At 44.8% G+C, this 22,901-nt stretch overlaps 1 protein-coding gene across 1 annotated transcript in view; it reads right to left on the bottom strand.

Annotated features, from left to right (window-relative positions):
- Positions 1-22,901, bottom strand: part of LOC125705071 (collagen alpha-1(XXV) chain) — a 150,547-nt gene that overhangs the window by 10,382 nt on the left and 117,264 nt on the right. Inside the window, exons 13-35 of the mRNA XM_048971406.1 lie at positions 21,838-21,882; positions 21,193-21,219; positions 19,016-19,060; positions 13,762-13,794; positions 13,550-13,585; positions 11,755-11,799; positions 9,524-9,586; positions 8,502-8,570; positions 6,883-6,927; positions 5,961-6,005; positions 5,424-5,501; positions 4,943-4,966; positions 4,429-4,473; positions 4,265-4,309; positions 4,076-4,156; positions 3,882-3,944; positions 3,478-3,528; positions 2,500-2,526; positions 2,058-2,138; positions 1,415-1,450; positions 870-923; positions 495-548; positions 336-362 (exon numbers count right to left, since the gene is read on the bottom strand). Of these exons, the coding sequence (XP_048827363.1) occupies positions 336-362; positions 495-548; positions 870-923; positions 1,415-1,450; positions 2,058-2,138; positions 2,500-2,526; positions 3,478-3,528; positions 3,882-3,944; positions 4,076-4,156; positions 4,265-4,309; positions 4,429-4,473; positions 4,943-4,966; positions 5,424-5,501; positions 5,961-6,005; positions 6,883-6,927; positions 8,502-8,570; positions 9,524-9,586; positions 11,755-11,799; positions 13,550-13,585; positions 13,762-13,794; positions 19,016-19,060; positions 21,193-21,219; positions 21,838-21,882 (1,119 nt within the window). The remainder of the gene's footprint in view (positions 1-335; positions 363-494; positions 549-869; positions 924-1,414; positions 1,451-2,057; positions 2,139-2,499; positions 2,527-3,477; positions 3,529-3,881; positions 3,945-4,075; positions 4,157-4,264; positions 4,310-4,428; positions 4,474-4,942; positions 4,967-5,423; positions 5,502-5,960; positions 6,006-6,882; positions 6,928-8,501; positions 8,571-9,523; positions 9,587-11,754; positions 11,800-13,549; positions 13,586-13,761; positions 13,795-19,015; positions 19,061-21,192; positions 21,220-21,837; positions 21,883-22,901) is intronic.

The following is a 22,901-nucleotide window of genomic DNA, read 5'->3' as shown; positions in this document are numbered from 1 at the left end:
AAATGTTAAAGGACCCATAGCAAATGCTTCTCCATACATATCTACCGTGAAGCACTGATATTTCATACCCCCATCCCTCCCTTTCATAACGTCTTTCATAGCCTTTTTCATTCCTGTGTAGCATGTAATCCCCTAAAACAAAAGGCAGAAATTCACAAGAATTGAAAAATTACAGATTGCGTGCATAAGACGGGAATGGCGTGTAGATGGTGTTCAGCTGTAAGTAACGTGCTGGATCTACAAGAAACAAACACTTACGCACGACATCATGTGTAACAAACACTATCGAACAGCTGCATGCCACAACAGGTCTACATGCTTCTGGGTGTACTTACATCCTGTCCTGGTGAACCGGCAGTACCCTAAAAAGAGCCAAAGGAGATGCCCATTGATTTACCAAACATCCACTGAAATCGACTCTATAAATGGCAGCCGGTGATTTTGCTGATGTGTCCTTTCACTTGTACGAAGCAATCATGCAGGCTGCCACTCACAGGTAATCCGTAGGGTCCTCTGGGCCCAGGTTCCCCTGATGATCCTTTTTCGCCCTGGGACAGACATTAGGTATGTGTGACAAGGACAAGCAGGGCCACCATTGGCTTTGAGATGAAAAGTTAGGTGACCATAAATTCTTGATTTTATTGGTCGCATTTGCAGATGTGCCTGCCTCTAATGCACAGCATAAACGCCTTTCATCCAGCTACTGTTTGGAACAAGTGTGAGAAACCTTGACCGAACCACAAGGGTTGCGTTTGACATTGCTGTACGCCCAATGCAGTTAAGTCACTGGAGAAGACGTTCTAGGTGGCAGTGGAAAAGCACCATATGATTAACCTCCTAACAGACAAGCGAGGCTCCAGTGGACTTACCCGGTCTCCCTTTGGCCCAGCTGGACCCGTGGGCCCAGCAGGCCCATCCATTCCCTGCAGAAATCAGATCCTTGGTCAGTGCTCTCAAACGTCACCTACATCCCATTATAATTCAATCTGCAGCACCTATCACTGATAGTAAACCAGGGGGCTCCTACACGACTGTCCCACTGGAAAAGGGTAGGTTTGTGCGTATTTCACACTCCTACTGCATGGAGAACGTGTTTACGCAGTTAAGGAGCCCCAGTAGGAAATTAAAAAAAAACAAACAAACACGAAAACTGTTAATGTGAGTGACTGTTAATGCGACTGTTAAAACATTGTTGATTAACTTCACATTAACAAGCAGACAAGAACACACAAAATTCTCAGCTCGCTTCTGAATCTTGGGGCTTGAGTTGGGCAAATCAGGAGGCAGCTCGATATGACACAAGAGTGGTCTACCCATAACAATGGGAATGGACCCGATGAAACCACGCCCTCTCCCAGTCATCATAATGGAGAATGTGGCCAATGGCAGTACAGCTGGGATGCGTGCGACTCACCCTGACTCCAGGCTTGCCGTCCAAGCCGGACGCCCCCTGCGTGGTTATGGAGGTATGAGTGAGATGCACACGAGATTAGTACATGACAAGCACAGGGGGACGGACAATACTGCTGGCAGTAATAAAAGACAGAAGAACACCGGGTTGGACTGGGGGCACATTATGACTCACGGGTACATTAGTCTGGTGGTGCGAATAGGCTATGGATACAGTCCTATGATGGAGGGTTAAAGAGGAGGAAGTCTTCTTTAAGGACCCGCTGGGGGGGATATATTTGATGAAATCCTAGCTGTAGCCAGGTAGCCATGGTTGATCTAAACAGCTATTGTGCTGTCCCATGGAGCTGAGTCTAAGGTTTGTGCCATCATCCGACCCCGAGAAGCACCTAGTTTAATTCAATGGTTCAGTCAATGGAAGCTTAATGTAGGACTAATAGGAATTTGTATGCAATTCACCACAGAGCCAAGACAAAAACAAACATGGGGAAGACGCTCAACAGACTTGTAGGGGACCAGACGGTATCTGGCACCTAGCACCAAGTATAGCTCCAACATGTTGGGGTTCAGGGATGCAAAAACAGAGAATTATGGGATTTGGGAACGGTGGGGAGGGGAGAGTACCCAGGATGCAATGCTGTACTCACAGGGAGGCCCAGGGATCCCCGGTCACCCTTTTGGCCTGGCTCCCCGCGTATTCCCTTCATACCATGCAAACCAGGTTCTCCCTAAACGTGAGATCAGCACAGTTTGACCAGGCGGCAGGGAGAGCTGGAGTGGCACTACACAGGCAGTTAAAGTCCAGGACACACATAAAAAACCTGCTGCGAGCTCCAAACGATTTTTCATCATCGCCGTGAAGCGCAAAATGAAACCAATCATGCAAATTCAATAAAAGGAATAATGAAGCCTGGTACTGTGGTCAATTTGGACTCAGATAGGAGCTGCAGCATGTTATATGCACAAATATTTCGTTAAGGGCCAGCTATTATAAGAGGGTTAGGGCATTGTGTTGCATTTTATTACTTAAAGACACAGACATTTCCATGCATTATTAATTTATGGACTTTTTCTTAAAGTTAACATTACCTTTGCTCCAGGAAACCCATGGGGACCCTGAAACACAATAGCAGTCAGTTTGAAATGCCTGGTTCCTGCTGCTAAATGAACATTAAAAGGTACGACATGTTCCTTTCATTCAAAAGCGATTAGTCTAGAAAAACGAAGCGTGTTTTCATAACGAGAGGCATTTGTTTGTACGGGTTGGTTTTAGCACAAGAATGGAAGAGTGGGAATTTGTTGCTGTAGTTACAAAAGTGAACAATATCAGTATTATGACATGCAGCCTATAGTAGTGAATCTTCTCTGGATGAGGTCAGGCTGGCTAGTGCAATGCCAAAAACGGAAAACCATTTTTACAAAGGTCTCCGAGGAAAGACAATATATTCAAATGGAAAAATTCAGTAAGTGTGGTCACTTTCATTAATAACTGAAATGCGAAAGGAACCTCTGGAAAAGTTAGAGGAGGAAAAGGCTATTTATAACTATGCTTCAAAAACACAAAAATTCAGCTTTTTTGTGCTGTACCCTTAAGGGTAGTGTACCCTTTGAAAGTACATCTATTTTAAAAGTACATCACAATGAAGCAATCTGGTGTTGTACAATATGCTTTTTCAAAAACATTGCTGTGAATTATAACACAAACAAGCTGTCACTTTAGTAAAACACAACTGTTATGGACATAAAGATTGAGTCTCAGAGAGCAGACCTGGTACACAGCTGCCTCAAACTCTGAGTGCAATCTGAGATCTCGAGCAGCAACACCATTATAATCTGATGCTTTCTCATTAATAGCAAAATCATTATTATAGTTTTATATATTTCATGTTTTTTACAATACCGAATTTAATGTGAAAAAACTGGGCAATCAGATTTGAAATAAAATAATTACGTTTTTGCAATTAGCTAGACACGTCAAATAGGGGTACAAGGCAGCCTTATTAGACCAGGTCAAGTGACAGAGGAAAGCGGGCATGAGAAAATCACTTCTCGGGAGGGTCAACTTACCATGGGGCCTGGGGGGCCGTGGGGGCCAGGGGGTCCAGGAGGGCCTATGATCTACATTTTTGAGAAACACTATGTTATGAAGTATTATCACCATAGCAATGCACACATTGATTTTACCTCTTGATCGGTGCCCAGTATGCTGGTAAGCATAGCTTCGTAATATGCAACACTACGGTTTTGAGGCACCTACAATGCAGTTGTCATGCTAGATGGATTCCTGTCATATTCTGAAGGCTGACTGTCAGGTGCAATTCAGGAGGACATCCTTTTATGAGTTTCTTATCCACTGCTGCCCTTCAGTTATCACAACACCTCCTGAATCCATGTGTACTGTCTGGGGTTGTTGACCAGCATGAATGGGAAGATGCAGAGCTTACACCTCTGTGGTGGACTGGAATACGCACCGAGGGTCCTTGTGGACCTGGCAGGCCAAGGTCACCCTTTTCTCCTTTCAAGCCATTAACACCCTGCAAAGATAGGGCAGATCATCAGAAGACAGATATCCTTAAACACTCTGTACAGGTGGCTAATGTGATATAATGGATTCCGTCATCGAAAGTCAGCCCTACTGACATAACGTTATATATTTTTGTCTTACCGGCATGCCAGGCAGGCCAATAGCCCCTTTCTCTCCAGTTGTTCCTGAAATTCCTGTGTCTCCTTTGGAACCTTTCAAGCCCTGCATGCCAGGAAAAGGGTACGAGGAGGAACAATTACATTATAAATGACTGACCTGTGCCACTAGACAGGGCCAGGAGGAACCGGTTCGTTACCACGGACAACCTACCCGTTCTCCATCCAAACCTGGAGGTCCTTGTGGACCTTGCTCCCCCTGATGCAGATACAGAAGCAGTTTATGAATGCCACAGCTCAGAAGATGCATTATGGGTATTCACACCTTGACACTCATAAAGTGATGAAAGTGATGTGGACTAAAATCAGGGTTTTTACCTTGATCCCCGGCGGCCCTGTGGGGCCAGCTGGTCCTGGCGGACCCTATAATCACCACAAAAGAGACAGAATAAGGCAAACGAATCATTGTTTCAGAAGTGAGGAGCAGTACGAGAGGATCATTAATGGGAATATATACCAGCGAGGACAATTACGAAAAGCAGAACAAACAAGCAGGCTTTGAGGGCTGTAGCAATGGTGGCCATCTCGCAGCTGGGCGACCCTGCATTTCTCGGTCACCATCAACGCATGCTCTGTGACCTCCACATACTCCTACATGTCCACAGCTTCATCCAAGAGTGAATCCCTGCTTCCCAAAGGCTGCCGTTAGTGACGACTTACAGCCACACACAAACACAAGGACCCGGTGGACAAGGCACGTTGTCTGTATGGCTTGACGGTGAGGACGCTGAGACAACATGAAAGAACGCAAGACAGCACTGCACTAGCAGGGTTACACAGAGGGAGGACGGGGGCTCCATGCTGGTGTAATGGACACAATGGGTGGAATTACCGTTACTGTAATAGTGGTAATCTTCTGTTGGTAGCCCGAGGGGTGAAAGATAAGATCACTGGTTACATGTATCCAAGACGTCTGACTGCATGCAAGCACTATACATTCACTCTGCTTCACAAGTCCGTACCTCACATTAGGAATGTTTACATAAAATCTAATCTGAATTTTCTGGGCTTTGGGGAGTTATACTGCTCAAAAATCAAAAACAGTCACAAAGGAACAGGCAATTACTTGTGCAGGCATTTGTAAAACTCACAAGAATACATGTCTGTCTGCCATTAGTATGTAGAGGAGGTACACTTTTGACAAAATCCGTACAACCATTCTATTATGAAGAAACGGTAACCTTGAACACTCCGTTAATCCTTTAGGTGTCAGCCTGCCAACCTGAGAGACCCACAGTCATGCTGGACCAACCCTCATAACCAGACCGTTACAAGTAAGAATCAGAAAGTATGCAAAGCCCCAGGATTCTGACCTGCAGAGCTTCCTGGATGTTTCCATTGTAATCAATGATCTCCGTGGTTCCTTGGTCACCTTTCTGCCCAGGTGGACCCTGTAAGTTTTAATGCAGTCAGAACAACAGCCCATCCACTAACAAAAAAAAAAAAAAAAGATCAATGTCCGTTATTTACATAGGAATTTTTTCTTAATTGTGCGGTTCCTGTGGTATAGTAATTTCCACTATATTATCCATTAGATCAGAAGAACTTCAGAAATCTATACAGATAATGACAGATACTGCCCCCTGGAGGTCATGAGCGTGAGCCGCAAACATCTGGCAATGACTGCCTCAACCAAATTAATGTTTAGTACAGAGGGGATTCATTTTCACAATAGTTATGATTTGTGTGAAGACATGCCAGTGACAGTGTAATGTTTCTATGTATTTCAGAAGGCTGTTTCAACTGGAAGTTCTGGAATATATGGAAAGACTGGGGAGTTGTTTCCAGACACGGTCCCCGATTAGAGTTTAAGTCCAGTAAAACTACACTGCAGCGCTATAACCACTCACCCGTGGTCCCATGGAGCCCAACTCTCCTTTATCTCCAGTGTCCCCCTAAAACACAAGAACAGATGGTCACCACCAGTCTCCACCACCAGTAAAAATGTGAGTGGTTAAGCATCACACAAGCATAGAGTGGTGCAGAGAAGGGCTTGCCGCTTCCGATCACTCAAGGCAGCAAGTCATAACAAGGCATAACAGTTTTCTACACCAGGGTCCCCAGAGCCGCCAGCATTTTCAGAGAAGTCTGTACTGACCCTGGTAAAGAGATCAATGAATTCCACAAGGGAGACCCTCCAGAACAAATATAAAGAATCAAGAATTAATGGTATTTCCTTGTGTTTCTAAACACACCAGAAAAAAACTCCTCTGTATACACAAACAGAGCACAAAAGTGTCAGAGGAGAAAGGGAAATTCAGGGGAGACATTTTAAAACAACAACATTATTTGAAATAATCCATGGCCTATTGGATAGATGTTCCTTGGGCAACAGTAAATCAAATGCATACAGTATCTCTTCTAAAAATCAAACAACTTTTCAGCACTGCAGCTGTGATGCATTTAGGGGCTACAATTGAATTGTGTAGCTTTGTTTTGCAATCCTTGGGTTGTCTGTAATGGGTATTTTTATTATTAAGTGCCGTCGATATGAACTAGTGACCACAGAGGCAACATCCATCCAGAACGTGCTGCCTTCTGTCTGGGTCATCAGGTTTATCATTTGCATGTTTCCTGCTGTAATAATGAGTGCTTCCCCAACTACTCAGCAGTTCACATGCAATTCATTGTGAATCTCCATCATACTGTCAAATTATTATACTTAAGTGTTCAAAAGTCATTGTGTGAAAGTGATCACATGCTGAAATGAATAGGACTGAGAAGGCTCCCAAACACTCCCGGCAACCTCACAACAAAGCATCAGGAACTGACCTTCGACCCTTTGTGACCTGGAGTCCCAGCTTCTCCCTGCACCCCCTGGGCAGAGTAGGACACACGACAAAGAGCAACAAAGAAGAGAAAGGGAGGAAAACAAATGAAATTGGCCCATGACCCACTAAATGTCGTTTCGTACTCCAGACACAGAGAGAGGCAGGTCTACTAGCAGATTGCAGTAGATAACGAGTAGCAATACTCCTTTGTGGAGCTATGACATTGTCAATCTTTTAATATGTCGTATTAAATGTAATTAATTCAATCTTGTCTGTCAGTATTCAGATTTTTAAAGTCAATGTTTATTCTTGTATAATGAAAAGCAAAACCATGACCTTTATTTTAGAAAAACAATGTCGAAGGCCCACACAATCCTGATTGGAAAGCAGTGAAAATCTGTTTATTTTAACTCCTTAGCGAACGATATGTCTGTCATCTTAATGGGTGGGCAGAGGCTCCCTGGGGTATTCTGATAGGATGTGGAAAGGCCGCTGGCTCTGTGGGTCCTTGCCCTGTTTAGACTGGGGCAAAAACCACCTGTAAAATCAACCGGCTACATAAACACCGTTGCGCTTATATAGGTCTCCTTCATAAGCAGGCTTAGTGTCGCTGCCAGCCCCCTGTCACAATATAAAACCAGCTATTCAGCTACTATGTTATCCTGAAAGCGGAATAATGCTCAGCTGACTTATTACTCATCTTGGAAGAGTGATTTTAATACAACACACGTAATTCATTGGCTGTGGAATGATGGGCTCCATACTAATATACCTTAAAAAGCAGCCATTCTTCAAGATTGTTCAGCGGACATAAGAGGGGGAATGGAGACGAAGGGTTAAAATCAGTAGGACAGACCATGAGACATCGAGACTGGGGAAAGGGGAAAGTCTCTCATCGCCCCCCTCAATGGGAGCGAGGAGTGTGTAATAACTGCTTCTGGAGGAACATGGTGCCAAATCTTTGGTGACCACATGCCACATCACATCCTGGCTCTTCTGGCTTCATGTGCAAGCCCATCAGCTCATTAAGTAATACTTTATTACTATTTCCCTTTTTGGCCAAGAATCTACCATATGTCACTGGATAATGCAAACTTTATATAATATATATATATATATATATATATATATATATATATATATATATATATATATATATATATATATATATATATATATATATATATATATATATATAAGCCTAAATAGTAACCTGCTTGCATCCAGAGATTATTGCTGTTTGCTGACATCTTCACCTTGCAAAAAGAGTTGTATGAATAAAGTGCCTATTTTTATGTTGCCACCAGAGGGCAACATAATCACAGTGATCGACTGTGACAAAAATGTAAGCACGTTGTATGGCCTGTAGACACTGATAATTTAGTGTCTAAGGTTATTTGTCCTTGGGTGCTAGAAAGGCGCCTTTTAAATAAAATGTATTATTATATTATTATTATTATTTATGGAATAGTATTCCTGTCTGTTTTCGTTTTTACGACTTTGTTTCATGGTAATGTATGGAGCCCATTTGAAACACATAGCCATGTTCTCTTGGAAGTTATTGCACAGGCTACTGCTCTCTAACAAATCAGTGTGGACCAGAGTTACTGCAGCACCGACCTTCTGCCCCTTGGGTCCAGTTTCGCCCCGTTCACCTTTCCCTGGTGGGCCTGCTTCCCCTCGGTCGCCCTGTTGAGGACAGACATGGCTTCAGAAAGTTTTGGGCATCCGCATATACAAGGGTACCCCGGTAGGAGGTGAGATGGCACGATTACCTCAGTTACGGTTCGGTAAAACTGAATACTGGCTTAACCACATTCTATTTATAACGTGTACAAAAGCGATCAGCCTTATGCCTTGTTTCAGTCTTCATCAGCTTCTAATCTGATCCAAACAGAGAGAGAAAGCTACTGGTACTGATTTCTGAACGTCTCCCCAAATAATACATGCAAAATTAACATAAAAAAGCAGATTAGGGATGACACCCTCTGTTGCTCATGCCATGAATAGCAAAATGTTGCCCTAAAAATGACAGTAACCCCACTAATAGCCACAAACATCCGGCCATGGATCTGCTGCCCATCCCAGAGAGCCCCGACAGTCAAGAAGAAAGACCACTGCTTGTGTCCATCCTTAGTGTGGAGCCCAGCTGACTAAAGGCTGGCAGGAGTGATGCCGCGGCAACTGGGAAAAACTGTTGCTCTGTTTCCTGGCCACATATTTCCCTCCATGACTGGCAGAGTTGGGTAATTCAGGTCCAGAAAGTAAAAGTCCGGGCCAAGATTTTGTTTCAACCAACCAGTTGAGCCACAGTCACAGAGTATTCAACTGGTTGGTTGAAATCCTGGTCTGGACCCGAATTACCCAACTCTGATGACTGGACAGCTGCTTTTCATGAGTCCCAAAGGTCAAAGGCCCTGTGACATCACAGGGAACCTCCCCAACGCTTGCTTCCTCAGAGTTGTGGAAACATGTTTTTCAAACTAATGGGCGTAATTGTAGGCACTTACACAGGTATAATGCAGCTTCTTCCATGTTACTTTCTGACCTTTCCCTCTTTGGTATCCACCTATGAATCTATGAATTTATGACAGTTGGCAGGCCACAGGTCTTAATTTATGCATCTGTGACAGAATTCTCACCTTAGTTCCTGGCAGCCCTGGTAAACCTGGTTCTCCCTGAGGTCCTAGGAATCCAGGTTCACCCTGAAACCATTGGTTGAACAGAACTTAATCAAAATGTCATTCCACCCTGTGTCCCAACAAAGTAAACCAGGGGTCTCCAACTCCGGTCCTGGAGGGCTACTGTCCTACCCGGCTTCTGATGAGCCACACCTGTTCCTGGTATTTTCCTGAGAGCAGGTGTGGCTCATCAGAAGTCGGGTTTTATAGAAAACCTACTGGATAGTAGCTCTCCAGGACCGGAGTTGGAGAAGTAAACCTTACCCCAATTACATTTTACGTTCTCGCTCCACCTAGTGGTAGATTGTGGGAAATAAAATTGAAATTATGCCGTCTATGACAAACTAAAGATGTTTAAAAAAGGGAAGAACGCGACAGTTCTGATATACATTAGGTTTTTCCTGAAGATTTCATGGGTGGTCAAATGCCCATTCACTGGACAGGACATATTCACAAATCTTTTTAAAGGCGAGTGGCTCGGCAGGATAAGCCTCCGCGCTGCTTTGAGCCGCAGCCTTGGCAGAATAGTCACATGTCCGCGGACCGTTGAGCAAGACCCTCAAACCCCAGCTCCAGGGGCACTGTACACTGGCTGACCCTGCACTGTGACCCCAAAGCTATGGAGGGTAGGTGAAGAGAAGCACTCCAATGTACCTGTACGTATGTGAATGGCAAATAAAGGATTTATGATTTAAATGGGTTCACATAATTAGCATTTATGGTCGACTACACAGATTTACTTACTACACAGATATACTTTAAATCTAGTGCCATTTGATGTCTGTGATAAAATCTGGAGGGTAAAGTTAAGTATCGTCTTCTGGGGAGCAATTTCATATGCATGCTATGCATGCGTGTTATGTTTTCTAAATCATTCCAATGTACTCTGCTTGAAAAAGGAGCACTTTCTAATGGAGATGTGTCATATGACCAACGTTTTAGCATGGATTCATACTGAATGGTGGAGAAACTGAGAGTGTGTGAGCAAAACAGGTAGAAGGAAGGAAAGCATAAAGCCGCTGCAAGCTTGAAAACAGAAGATGCAAGGAATTCACTGCAGACCTTAGCTGTAGGCTAACATGTGAACATCGCATGAGCTCAGCACTTTAATGTCCAAATGCTTTCTGCTTCTGCATAAAACCAGGGTTATAAATTGGAAAGGTTTTTTTTACAAGGCCAAACAGGTTACAAGCATACATAACAGAAGGCAAACAAACCAAAACAGCAACAGGCATTATCTCATGGCTGTTAAACGGAACAAATAAACGAAGGAGACCAGGTGAACAGCTCACAAAGGTTAAACCGCTTGTTTTTCTTCGACCATTTGAGCACACACTAATCCCTGATTTAAGGTTCGTATGAAGGGAAGGATGGATGACCGGCTCCCTGTCCAGGTTTTGTTTACTCAGCAAATCCTGTTAACTTCCCTGGTCCACACAGGAAATAGACCTGCAATACGATCTTCACCAGGTTTCATGTGCACACCTCAGGTTAACAATCATGGACAGGAGATGTGGATCTGATGCTGCCCAAAGCCATGCCTTCGTCAGAGACCTGACACGGACGTTACTCACTCCAAAACCCTCTGAAAATCTATCTCAAGCAGCTTAAGGAGGTCAGTATCTTTGTTGGGATAATAAGAAACGTATTATTGCTTTCACGTGTTGAATGAATCTCAAGCTGCAGATGTAGGAATGCATGGACGACACAACGACAAAGACTGTGCAAAAGATTATAAGTTCAGCAGCTTTACAAATAATTCCCACTGAGCAAGCGCTACCTCCAGGCTATCATAAGGAGGATCTGTAATGCACCCAGCAAGAACTCACAACGTGATCACAGAGATGGGGGCTTTACTCTAGGGACAGGGTCCGGTAGCTATGACACCGGGTTAGCGGCGGAGACCTTGGACATCTGCTTATGCCAACGCTCTCATCAATCCGTCACAGCTAGCTAACAAAATCATCCAGCGATCTACAGGCAGCTGTTGAAAGCCGACCAAGCAGGCTACTAAACCAACATTATCCATTCACAGCTGACTACCCAGCCTAGCGATCTGGCTGTTGCGGTTTACTGACGTACTGCCCCGCTTGTCAACTGGCAAGTCTACTCTGCCTACAGGATGACATGCGTAAGTCAAGGGCTGGCTGGGTCAAGGATGCAGGGGAGGTGGGTAACACGACGGTATTTACCTTGATCCCGGGAAGTCCGGGCAGGCCTGGGAGTCCTGGTTCTCCCTACACAAGAAAAGCACGACATATTACAGAGGAGTCAGACTCCGATGCATTTGTTCTAAAGGACCCAGGCAAGGCCAACAGACTCCATGCTGAAGCCTTAATGGTTGGTTCGACCACATTCTTCTTCATACTCTCCTCCTGACATAAACGCATCAGAGGCAATTATGCAGGAGAGAAGTTCACTAAAATACTGTTTTAGCAATCGCAGGGGAGCTATTAGAGACAATGCTTCTTGAGTTATTTTCATAGCTACTGCCCGATGTGAGATTTAGGGATTTACCATAAACACAGATTTCACTTCAAAGCAGGATGCAACGGCAACGATTGGCTGAAACAATTGTTCTCTAAAAGAAGCCAGACGACCAGCAGGAGGGAAGGAGTACCTCTGCTTCTCAAAGAAAGCCGCTCCCTGTGCGATCACTCATTATGAAGCACAACCCTGTCCTCTCACAGCATTCCGAAAGCAGGCCTGTGGCATGAGCCACCAAAGCATCTAATGCACAAAAACAATTCCGGCAGCAGCTGCAGCTTCGACAGAAGCGCAGACTTCTAAAGCGCAGCCAAAAAAACTGTTTGAATGCCGAACCGGAGGCACTAGACGAGCTGTGAAATCATGTGAAAAAGTGATATTTTTTTTGTTTGATGAACAAGAAAACTATAAAACTGAAAAAGTAAAACTGAGCAGGAAAGGGAAGTGAGTGTGGCGTATTGAGGCCCTGGGCCTACAGGGTTATCGATGCACCTCCTATCTGGGCGTGGGGGTGGGAAAAATACAATAAGGGGAAGAAAATAAACTTTAATTTTTGAAGCAACGTGGAAGCAATGTACCAAACTAAAAATGTCATCCGAAGAGGATTCCAGAAGCAGTTTGACTAAATAATCCCATTCTTACTCAGCATGCCTTGCAAGCTCTCTTCGCACAGTACTTGAAAGCACTGTCAATTAAGATCACCTCATAAACTGAAAAAGTGCCTTTAAACCACAGCTGAAAATAACCAAACTTGAAATTTGCGTTTCTGTGGAGAACAATACTTCATAAAATGGCCAAGGATGAGGGGGAAAAGGGCACAGATTATAAAACAGAACAGGAGAACTGTAATACAAAATTCCCCATCCATGTCTGGCTGTGATGAGGGATGATTTTACGGCCCTGAAAGCTTCCTCTCTTCCCAGAATCACCGCTGATGTGCAGGAGGGGCCGGATTTATGACGCGTGGCTCCCGAGGACATAAACAGCGAGATTAAACGCGAACCTCGCGAGTGGAAACCCGGCCACCGCCACCGAACGCTAAGGTAACTGCTCTGTGAGAGGCGGTGGGGGGGCACCCGGGGGGGGGGGGGAGGACACCTGAGAGGGCACCGATGTCCCTCAACTGCTTCTGAAGCACTGAGAACAGGCCAAAAACGCATATTAATCAGCCAGAGAAATGCAGAGGGACACACCGCTAATCGCCAGGCTCACTGCATGAGGAGGGATTGTCAGAGAAGGGCAACGCTCAAGGGCAAGCAAAGACGTCAGGCAATCAGAGCAGCTCGGAAGAACAAAAAGAGGGTAAAAAGAAGTACCCCCCCTCCCCCCACAATGGGTTAGGTTGTGCTGCAGGAGTTTTCCAGACAAATCCCCCCACAGGCCACTACCCCCCCCAACCCTCAGCCTTGACCAAGGCTCAAGACTGTTCGAAGCGGATCAGGAAGGCTGTTCCTCTGTCTGTCTGGATGGGGGCCCTCTAGTGGTGGGGTGTTTTTTTACCTTATGTCCCACGCGGCCTGGTTCTCCAGGTTCGCCCTGAAAATAAGAGGGGAGACAGGGTATCAGGACAAGGGCAGGTGTAGCAATGGTGTGGATATGTGTGCGGCTTGTGTGCGTGTGTGTGTGTGTGTGTACAGTGGGGAGGAAGGAAATTTGTATAGAAGGCATAAGGTGGTGAGCAGGAGCACCCTGGTCAAGAGAGCGGGACCCACCTTAATGCCAGCAGCAGATGATCCTGCATCCCCCTGGAACAGATAAAAGACATGGAGACCGTGAGAGCGTTAGCTGGGGAGAGCCCTGATGGAGGGCAGAATCGTTGCCTCTTCAATGCTTCTGTTTTGGGGGATTAGAGAGCTGCGATGTGATTGAGTCTGATGAGGGAAATACATTGGAAGGCTGTGCTGAAAATTGCCTAATCAATCTAAGGACTAGAGGCTGGGATACGTCCTTACTGCTGGGCAATGAGCCCACAGCCAAGATGAAGGTGGAGGACAGGAATCTGTGATTCACCCTGAAAGGCCGGCTGGACAGCCATGGGACACAGGGGAAGTTATCGCTTTACACTCGGCGGCCGGAAGAGGAAGCTAACAGTTGAGACATTAACAGCTCATGGGTGAACAAATACAGTGCTGAACCGATGGGACACGACCCAGTGTGTTCACCTGCAGTTACAACAGTGGGACTGGTCCATGTGGTGAAGGGTTAAATCCCAATGGATTAGATGTCCACTGGCAAAGAATTACGGGACCACAGCTGCCCTTCTCTGACCTTGTCCAAGGTTGGGCTGCAGCTCGGGGTTCTTTAAGGTTCCTGTGAGTCAGAATCCCTGCTGCGTCCTTGCGGAACGGAGAGCAAAACGAAAAAAAAGCGAGCCGGTAGGACTGCGCCCTGGGAAAGTGTTTGACAGGCACCCAGCCTCCAAACTATCGAAACCACTACTAATACCCGCAATATGCCTTTAGGCTGCTGAGATGCTTGTTTAGATAAAACAGCCGCAGTACTCCTTTCTTTCGCTAGACCACCTGGCTCGTGGAGCTGAGCCAGCTACCTGACCCACACATTCATAAACCTTGCCATCAGATTTCAGCTTTGTTTGAGTGGAACTAGCCAAAATGCAATATGCCAAGGTGTAAAAGCTCTGCCAGGAGAAGTCTATAATTATGCAATGTGAATATGGTTCACCCAGACAGAACACAGACAAGGCAAATCAATAAAAAGAATTCACTGAACGTGCTCTCTAGTGCAATGAGATGAAATGAGCTTGCTCCTTAATGCTGACACCTCGAAACTGAAAATAAGTTTGGAGACCGTCTGATCAGGTCTGCGCTCGTCCTTGCCGTCCCCCATCAGTGCAGCCCTGCTTAACATGCCAATGGAGGAAAGTCCGCTCTTGTTTTTACGAGAAGCCATTACAACACATGAGCCAGAAGGAACATTTAATTGGCTTGTGTTCCTTAAGGCACTCATAAACTCCATTAATGATCCCAGCTGCGTATCGCCCTCCGTCTTCCATTGTTTACATCTTTAAATATGGATGTTTTCGCAACTTAACGCTCTGCCGTTCCGCAGTTCATCAGCAGTCGCGCCAGCCTGGCTGAAAAAAGGGCTTTGAGCCGGAAAAAAACTGGCCCTTGGTATAATTCTTCATTTTCAGGTGTTGGGACGATGACATATAGAGGAGCTGGCAAGTCGCAAGGATTAGAGAGGTTACTTTTTAATGTGTGTGTCCGTGATTCAGGAATTACCCCCAGCGTTATAAAATTGATCTCCAGATATGAGGCATGAAATGGTTCCTGAAGTGAAAAATATCAGGATGCGTAGAATAAGTTTAACAAAGTATCCCATTTAGGTGACTTGCAGCAGTTACCTTAATCTATCCCAGGAATGTGTTGTGGTGAGATACAAGATGCTGGGAACCATTTTTTGAACTTTTGCCATTTTCTATTTTTTTTATAGAATTACACATTAAAAAAAATCAAAGGGAAAACTTATGCGCACCTGTTAAAATCTGGCACCTGCGGCATTTGTTTAATGTCGCTCACATCTGTGCCCAGTTTTGCTGGTATGCACGGCGCAGACGGAGACAGAGCGCATGGAGGTGCTTAACGCGGCTCCCACAATGCACCTCAGCGTGCAGCAATGTCTGTGATAGGGATGAAGTTATTCATCAGAAAATGAAAGACTGGGGATTGTAGCGAAGGAGAGGAAGAATAAAAGCTGGCGTGGGTAAAACCTGAGTGGACGGGGACAAACTGTTGAGCTGTTTTCAGGGCATTAAGAAAATCATGAACGATATCGCTACATCCTTCCTTTGAGATCACTGGGCAGGAGGAAATTATACCGCGTAGATTCAATCCTCTTCGGGTAGCAACGCGATCCTGTTTGATGGGCGACGGTGGTACGCAGCCAGCGAATGTCACGCTGATGTGCTGCCAAGAGATTAAAGTTGGTAAAACGAGCACTTGCATGGCCGCCAAGTTCAGACCCAACCGGGTGGGCGGGGCGCCGAGTGGCATGCAGACTGTGTTTTAAATACGTTTGTGGTGCCGAATGAAACCTCAGTGAAAGATGTAGGAAGGTGGATGCCAGCCACCTGGTGAAAAGGAGCCACACCCCCACCCGACACAGCCGGCCTCAGCCTCGCAGCGGTGCCCATTACAGGGGAGGGGCTATCACTACGGCAACCGTCATGGGAGCAGGGCGGAAAAGCGGCACTCGGCGGCGGATTAGGAGCAGATTAGCAGAGCATGCAGACGCTTTGCTGGAGGGCGTGGGAGACGACACGCATTGGGGCGGCTGAGGTGACAGAGCAGGACCTGGCCACTTGGTCTTCTGAAGAGCTGCATGATCCTGTGCTTTTGGAACTTGGCTCCAACCTTTGAGTGAGTTTTGTTCCAAGATCCAAGGATACCGCGATGCTCTGGCACTCGCAGGGACAGCCAGCACAGGGAATGATTCCAGGCAGCTCTGAAACTTTCCATCCAGGGACTGGGAGGCATCAAAAGTGACCTGTGGTTCAGGCGAAACTTCTGAGTCCACATAAACTACCCAGGAGCGGATCAGGACTGTGGGAATTTAGCCCTCTGTGATATTTCTCTGCTTTTCTGCAGAAATTCTACACAATGGGACCTGAGCTCATAAGTTCACACCTCGTTAAACATTTACACATCACACACGCAACTAATTGATTTAAACTCACTGTGCCACGCAGAGAGCCTGGCTTGCGAGACTGAGACGAAAATCTGTGGCATTAAGCGACAGACATGTGGAGGCCCTCGAATCCTTCAGCGGCTTTTTTCATTTCCCCAAAGTAAAATCTGCTTTTAAATGTTTAACATGGTATAATATATGTTTTCCTCCACTCCTGTCGTATTTGAAATGGCTGTATTTTATATATGGCATTCTTTCTGGGAGAGACATTCGATGTTTATGTTTTTCACGTAAAAGCAGAAGATGTTATGACTTCATCTCGGCCCATCGCCTATGGACGAGTATAACACGATACAAAGTCCAAAGTGCCAAGGTTCTGACAGGTTCGGCGGCAAAATTAACACCTCTGTGAAGACAAGCGACTGGTTTGTGTCACCAGAGCTTTTTCACATTTCGGGTGCCCTTGCCAAAATATTTCACTCTGACTTCAAACAAACCCTGTGCACTGACTGTATCTTTTTCTCTGCTTACGTCTGCTCCGTTTATACTGCTTGTCCTCAAACTCATGATACATGTCTGCCATCACCCTGATGGGCGCTGGCCAAAAATGTAGCTTGCTGGAAAGCAGGGTGGCATCTGGCTGGCCACGTGGGGAAGCTACAGGTGCCTCGTCAAACCCGGAGACGGGAGTCGCGTGCTTCAGCTGCAGCACCCACAATGCATTGTGTCAGAGAGGTTGACTCATTACCTCTTCAAAATGCTAAAAAGGACAACATTATTTATATAGTATCAAAAACCTGCAGGACAATTACAATAATCTGAGTCTGAACTCCGTCATTTAAAGTCAAGTTCTCTGAAGTTCCACATGCTGTACAATAGTTTTCTGGGGTCTGTTTTGTGTGAGTGTATGTGTGTTGGTCAAATATTCCATGCTTTGCAAGCTACTGTATAATTAATCACTCTTATACATCTGATTCTTATTAAATCAGCTTGGCTACAGAAAGACTATGTGAATTATGCCCTTACTTATTTGAAACTCAATTACGCTCAACATGTGCTCGCTATTTCACATGGCCAAAAAAATATACATTGCTTTCCTTATCTGAAACACATTTAATAGCTTGATCAGATTTTTTAATGTCGAGGCAATAAATAATTATAACTGACTGCTTCCTCGATCGGATCCTATTTTTACAGCCACTTGTACAGCTATGCTTTGATTTTATTTTGCTGGTTTTGATATTTGGTAAATGGGAACATTTTTCTGGGAAGTGCACAGGAAGTCAAAGTAGCTGACTCGCTGCAGAGCATTTATTTTCAGCCATTCGGAGTCCCGATGGCTTTTTTTTCCCACTTTGGGCCCTTTGCTTTCCTGTAGGAAACATCGAAACTGTTTTAGCCCAGAAGACCTTCATGGAGCCGCTCCGTTTCTCTCACGTTCTCCCAGACTCGCCTCGACAGACGCTAGTCTTCGGCTTAAAACAAAAATGTCCGAAAACAGAAACTTTACAGAGCGGCTCTGCTTCAGCCCGCGATAAATTGTCAGAAACACATTCATCACGCTCCTTCGCCTGTGGTGTCCATCAATGATGGTTATTTTTATCTTTCCCATATCGAAACGGTCTCGCCCCATATTTTAAAAGGTGTTCGAAAAGACGCTTCAGTAAAATACTAAACTTGGCATGTGATATTTTTATGGATGTGCCACAATGTTTTATATCTCTTATATTTGATATCTACGTTTTTTTAACTTTTATGACAACCTTGTGTTCTTTATTGTGTCGGACTACATCGCACGCTTTGAGGGAAACACTCACGCCACAGGACCTACTGAAGCCCAAGCCCACTGAATGAAAGGCTTCATCACCCCAAAAATAAATGTAACATCTGTTCCGACTCCTCAAACCAGGCTGAAGGGTTAAAGTTTATGCTTTACAACAGGCCTCCCATCCTTGACTATCCCTTACAAAGAAAACAGGTAAATCCTCGTGCAGGGGTACCTGCTGCATGCTGTTTCCCGGGAAAATGCTGCTACTTTGATGCAAAGGGGGCGTCCAAGCAGGAAACACGGTGGATCCCATGAAAAGAGCTCAGGTTAAGACTGCAGTTCAGAGTCGCGTTCCATGTGGGTCCAATTTACACCCATAGCTCCATGTTCTGGATCATGAGGTTTGGATTAAGCGGCGCCAGCTGTGAACGGGCTGCCAGTTTCTCCCGGATGTTTCGTGATAAGAGTAAGTTCAGGGTGCTGCAGAACTCCTAAATGCAACAACCAATGACGCAAAAAATAGACGCCAAAGAAATAAGATGCCCTACCTTCTCGCCCACCTCACCCTTCAGCCCCTCTTCGCCCATGTCGCCCTGGTGGTGGAGAAAAATGGCAATGAGTACTGCAGACTGTTCTGGAACCAGTAGAAGTTTTTTTTTTTTTCAGTTCCATAACCACAGAATAACTTCCAAGTCTGATCGCATTCCTGTCTTAGCATCCAGTATAAGGCAGATTAAAGGCATGCAATTTTGGATCACTGAGCCCTCTCCATACTACCCCCTACAGACCCATTCCTGAACTGCTGCCATGTCATGTTGAGTAAACGGAAAGATTAGGACAGTTTAATGAAGACCTCTGTGAATAATGCCAGTGTGATGAGTCATAAAAAATGCTGTTTGTCTTGCTCAAACCCCTGAGAACACAAAGAATTTTTTTCCCCTCATTTTTTACCAGCCAAAAACAGCAAACAATGCAAATATCTGAGAAGGGAACAATGCAGCCCTTTTGCTCAGCAGCTGAGCAAGCGTCTAATCTTAGCTAACTAGCCCTCCACTGAGCTTGTGGCTCTTACAAGATTCAGCATAACTGACTTCACCAACACAAAGATATCTGGGCCAAAAGGCATATGCTCATCCAAAGATTGTCGGGCAATTAGTGAGGTGGGACAGAGTGGGAAGTGGAACTGGGGGGGTAAGTGGAGTATAGGAACTCATTGTCAGTACTCAAATATGGAGTCCCACAGGGATGGAGCTAATACTATTCTCCCACTACTTCTTAAATGCTCATCATGTAGATCATGCAGAGGCATAAAATCTTTATTTGCTGGCGATATACAAAACTCCCATTTAAACAGTGTAATGGCCTGACCAAAACTCCGATAATGACAATCAGCTCTAAACCCAAATAATAATAAGTTTTACTATCAGTTAAAAAAGGCCTCCTTAACTCTGGGGGATTAAAGTTGTGTTGTGCTGAATCAGCTCAGAACTTTTAGCTTAAACCAGGCCATTAATAAGTTTTTTTTTTTTTAACTCTGTATCCAAAATATGCTCGCAAGTTCATAAATATTGCAAAACTAAGGCGATTACTTACAGTCAAAAATATGGAAAGATGTATATCTGCAGTCTTTATAAAATGTTATACTGCAGCACTGTCTGTAACCTCAGTCTCTATGTCCTGCGGCCAATTCAAAGTGCAGCAGCAGGGACTGTAACCGCAGCTAGAAATATATGATCATGCAACACCCGTTCATTGTCTTTCCACTGGCTTCTGGCTGAAGTTGGACTTCTTGAAAGGTTTGGCCCCCGCTTATCTCACAGAGCTGATTAATGTGCATAAGATGAAATACACTCTCAAACCACAGGATGCAGGTCTTCTCTTAATTCCTAGAACAAATGAAAGGGCAGCTGGCTGCAGGGTCCCTAGTCTGCGGGATATCCTGACAGGTAGTTTAATGTCATCGCTGTATTGCTACTGACTCACTCTATGTTTACTTCCTTTCCCCCACCCCCCAGGTGTCCCTGAGTCTGTGGAGAACTTCAATTTTGTGTGAGCTGCAAGGTCTGGAACCTGGGCCCTCAGCAGAGGTACAGGGACACCACAGATGACCTGAGGAAATTCATTTCTGACTAGAAAGGCGTCAGGCAGCCTGTTGACCCGGACCATCAGCAGCTCTTTCCTTTTATTAACCATCGCAGAATGTTTTCATTCATCTTCCATGCTGTGCCCTGGCTTTTCTCCACTCAGATTCTCAATAAAGCTCCATATTAACTTCTGCTATTCCCAGCTACGACACTGTTATTACTACTGAACCTTTGTTAAAGTAATTTATGTTGGGAAAGGTGCTACGTGAAAATAAGATGAATTACACTGTATTGAGTTTAATGGTAAAACCCAGAACATTTCAGATCAACGTTGGTGTGCATCTTAAAAACCAATGCAGGTTAGCAGCGACAGTACAGTAATAATATCAGAGCGATTTGCAGAGACCAAGAAGAAATGAATTATAATATCTCCTAAATATAGTATCAAGTATTTTTTTTCCCTTTGATCCATAGAGCAAAGTCAAATATTATGGCTGTCAGGAGTCTGTCTGCTAGTGTTACTGAACAGAATGCACATCTAAGAGAAGAAAAATATCATTAAACATTCTGACTGCTGACTTGGGGGTGGGGGTGGGGTGACATCATTTTCCATAAAGCCAATGAACGTCTGATAATGTTACCTTTTCACCCTGTTCTCCCATTTCACCCTGTTGGGAAAAAAAACACAGAGGGTTAAACACCATTAAACACCGCACCACCAAGCCGGCTACGGCCAGGAACGACTGCAGATCCTATCTGCACTTATGTGCCTGTTAAATTAAAGCAAGGGTATCACGTTTCCAGGCTTTCCCCCTGCCCGACAACAGCCCCTGAGATTCAACCCAAATTATATTTAAGTAAACCCAAAACTCAGACCAGCACAGACAACAGAGAACTGTCAATGGACGTCCCATGATGTCACAGCGAGATGACACCCATATGCCTGGATATCAAATGACATGCAACGTGGATGGTAACGGACTTTCTACACATCCCCATCGCTGCTGATGCCATCTGGCACCTGTCGCTCGTCTCGAGCACGCCTCAAGCTTTTCCCAACCACGCAACAAACGGCAAAGGTGCAATGCGCAAAAAGTGGAACAATAGACATGGTCGTGTCCTTCAGTGAGAATTCCGCAGAAATGATGAAATGGCACAATGGCCGACCCTTCGTCACGTGACTCCATAATGAAAAAATCCATGGAAAACGGTAGCAGATATGGTAAAGGCAAAGAAAGGCAATTGAAAGCAATGACAGGGGCCAGTCATGACAAGGTGACACAAACCTTGACACCAGGGGTCCCATCGATTCCAGAGGAGCCCGTCTCTCCCTATAACAGAGCATGCAAACCTTTATCCAAAAAGACAAACTTAAATAGACCCAGACAAAGCACTGGAAACAGTTGGATATCATAAGCTATATAACGAGGGCTCTCTAAATTAAACACTGAAGGATTGAGGTTCATGGATTCAGGGGTCCAACCGCTCCTGGGTCATTCCGATTAATGAAATAGCACATTTTATGGCTAAACCTGAGGTAGAAGCTAAGAACATACGCGGCATAACAAGCTGCAGGATTACTGAATACTTTTTACTTAGAAATGGACAGAATCTTTATTAGGCGGGGCAAGGTTTCTCCTGTCATCTCGTATTTATCTTGAAACAGACTAGTATTTCTTTGGCTGGATTCTCCATAAACTTTCTGTGAATGACTTTTTCCGGAGCGCGAGTTTCCACATGAACACAATCTAAACACCACAGCTGAACTTTTGTAGATGAGGAAGGCATCATCCAACCATCCAACATCAGGCATGGTCCAACACAATGACAGATTCGGGGGAGTTTGCGTTCAATTGTCTTCAAGAGGAGCATGACTCTTGACTAAATGTGGTCTCTGTTTTCTATTAACAAAACTTTTACTTTGTTATTACTTTTTTTTCTGTTTAAACAATGGTGCAGCTTACATTGATTGCGGGAAAAATGTAAAGACGCCCTTTTTCTGTTTACTGGAATTTTCAGCAATCAAATAATAAATCACACGATTCTTTGGGTGGACTAGTAATTTACTTTTTGTGTTTTTTTATACCAAAGAGGAAATCTGTGCAGTGCTGCTGTTACACTGCATAAAATGGAATGAGTCTATCTACAAAAATGACACAAATATTTTACTTGTATAAAAACAAGAAGAATTTGAACCAGGAGAATTTAAGTCCTCTGTTCCTTTAGTCTTGGCCATGGGTACACAGACACTACAGACAACCAAGCTGAATCTACACCACTGGAAGGGAGTCTTCCCACTCTTATACACCAGTTGTTTGTTCCACCTGTAACCTTCCTCTTCCTCTTTTGC

The sequence above is a fragment of the Brienomyrus brachyistius genome, chromosome 12, assembly GCF_023856365.1.
Source record: "Brienomyrus brachyistius isolate T26 chromosome 12, BBRACH_0.4, whole genome shotgun sequence".
Lineage (NCBI taxonomy): Eukaryota > Metazoa > Chordata > Actinopteri > Osteoglossiformes > Mormyridae > Brienomyrus > Brienomyrus brachyistius.
This window is presented reverse-complemented; position numbering and strand designations above follow the sequence as displayed.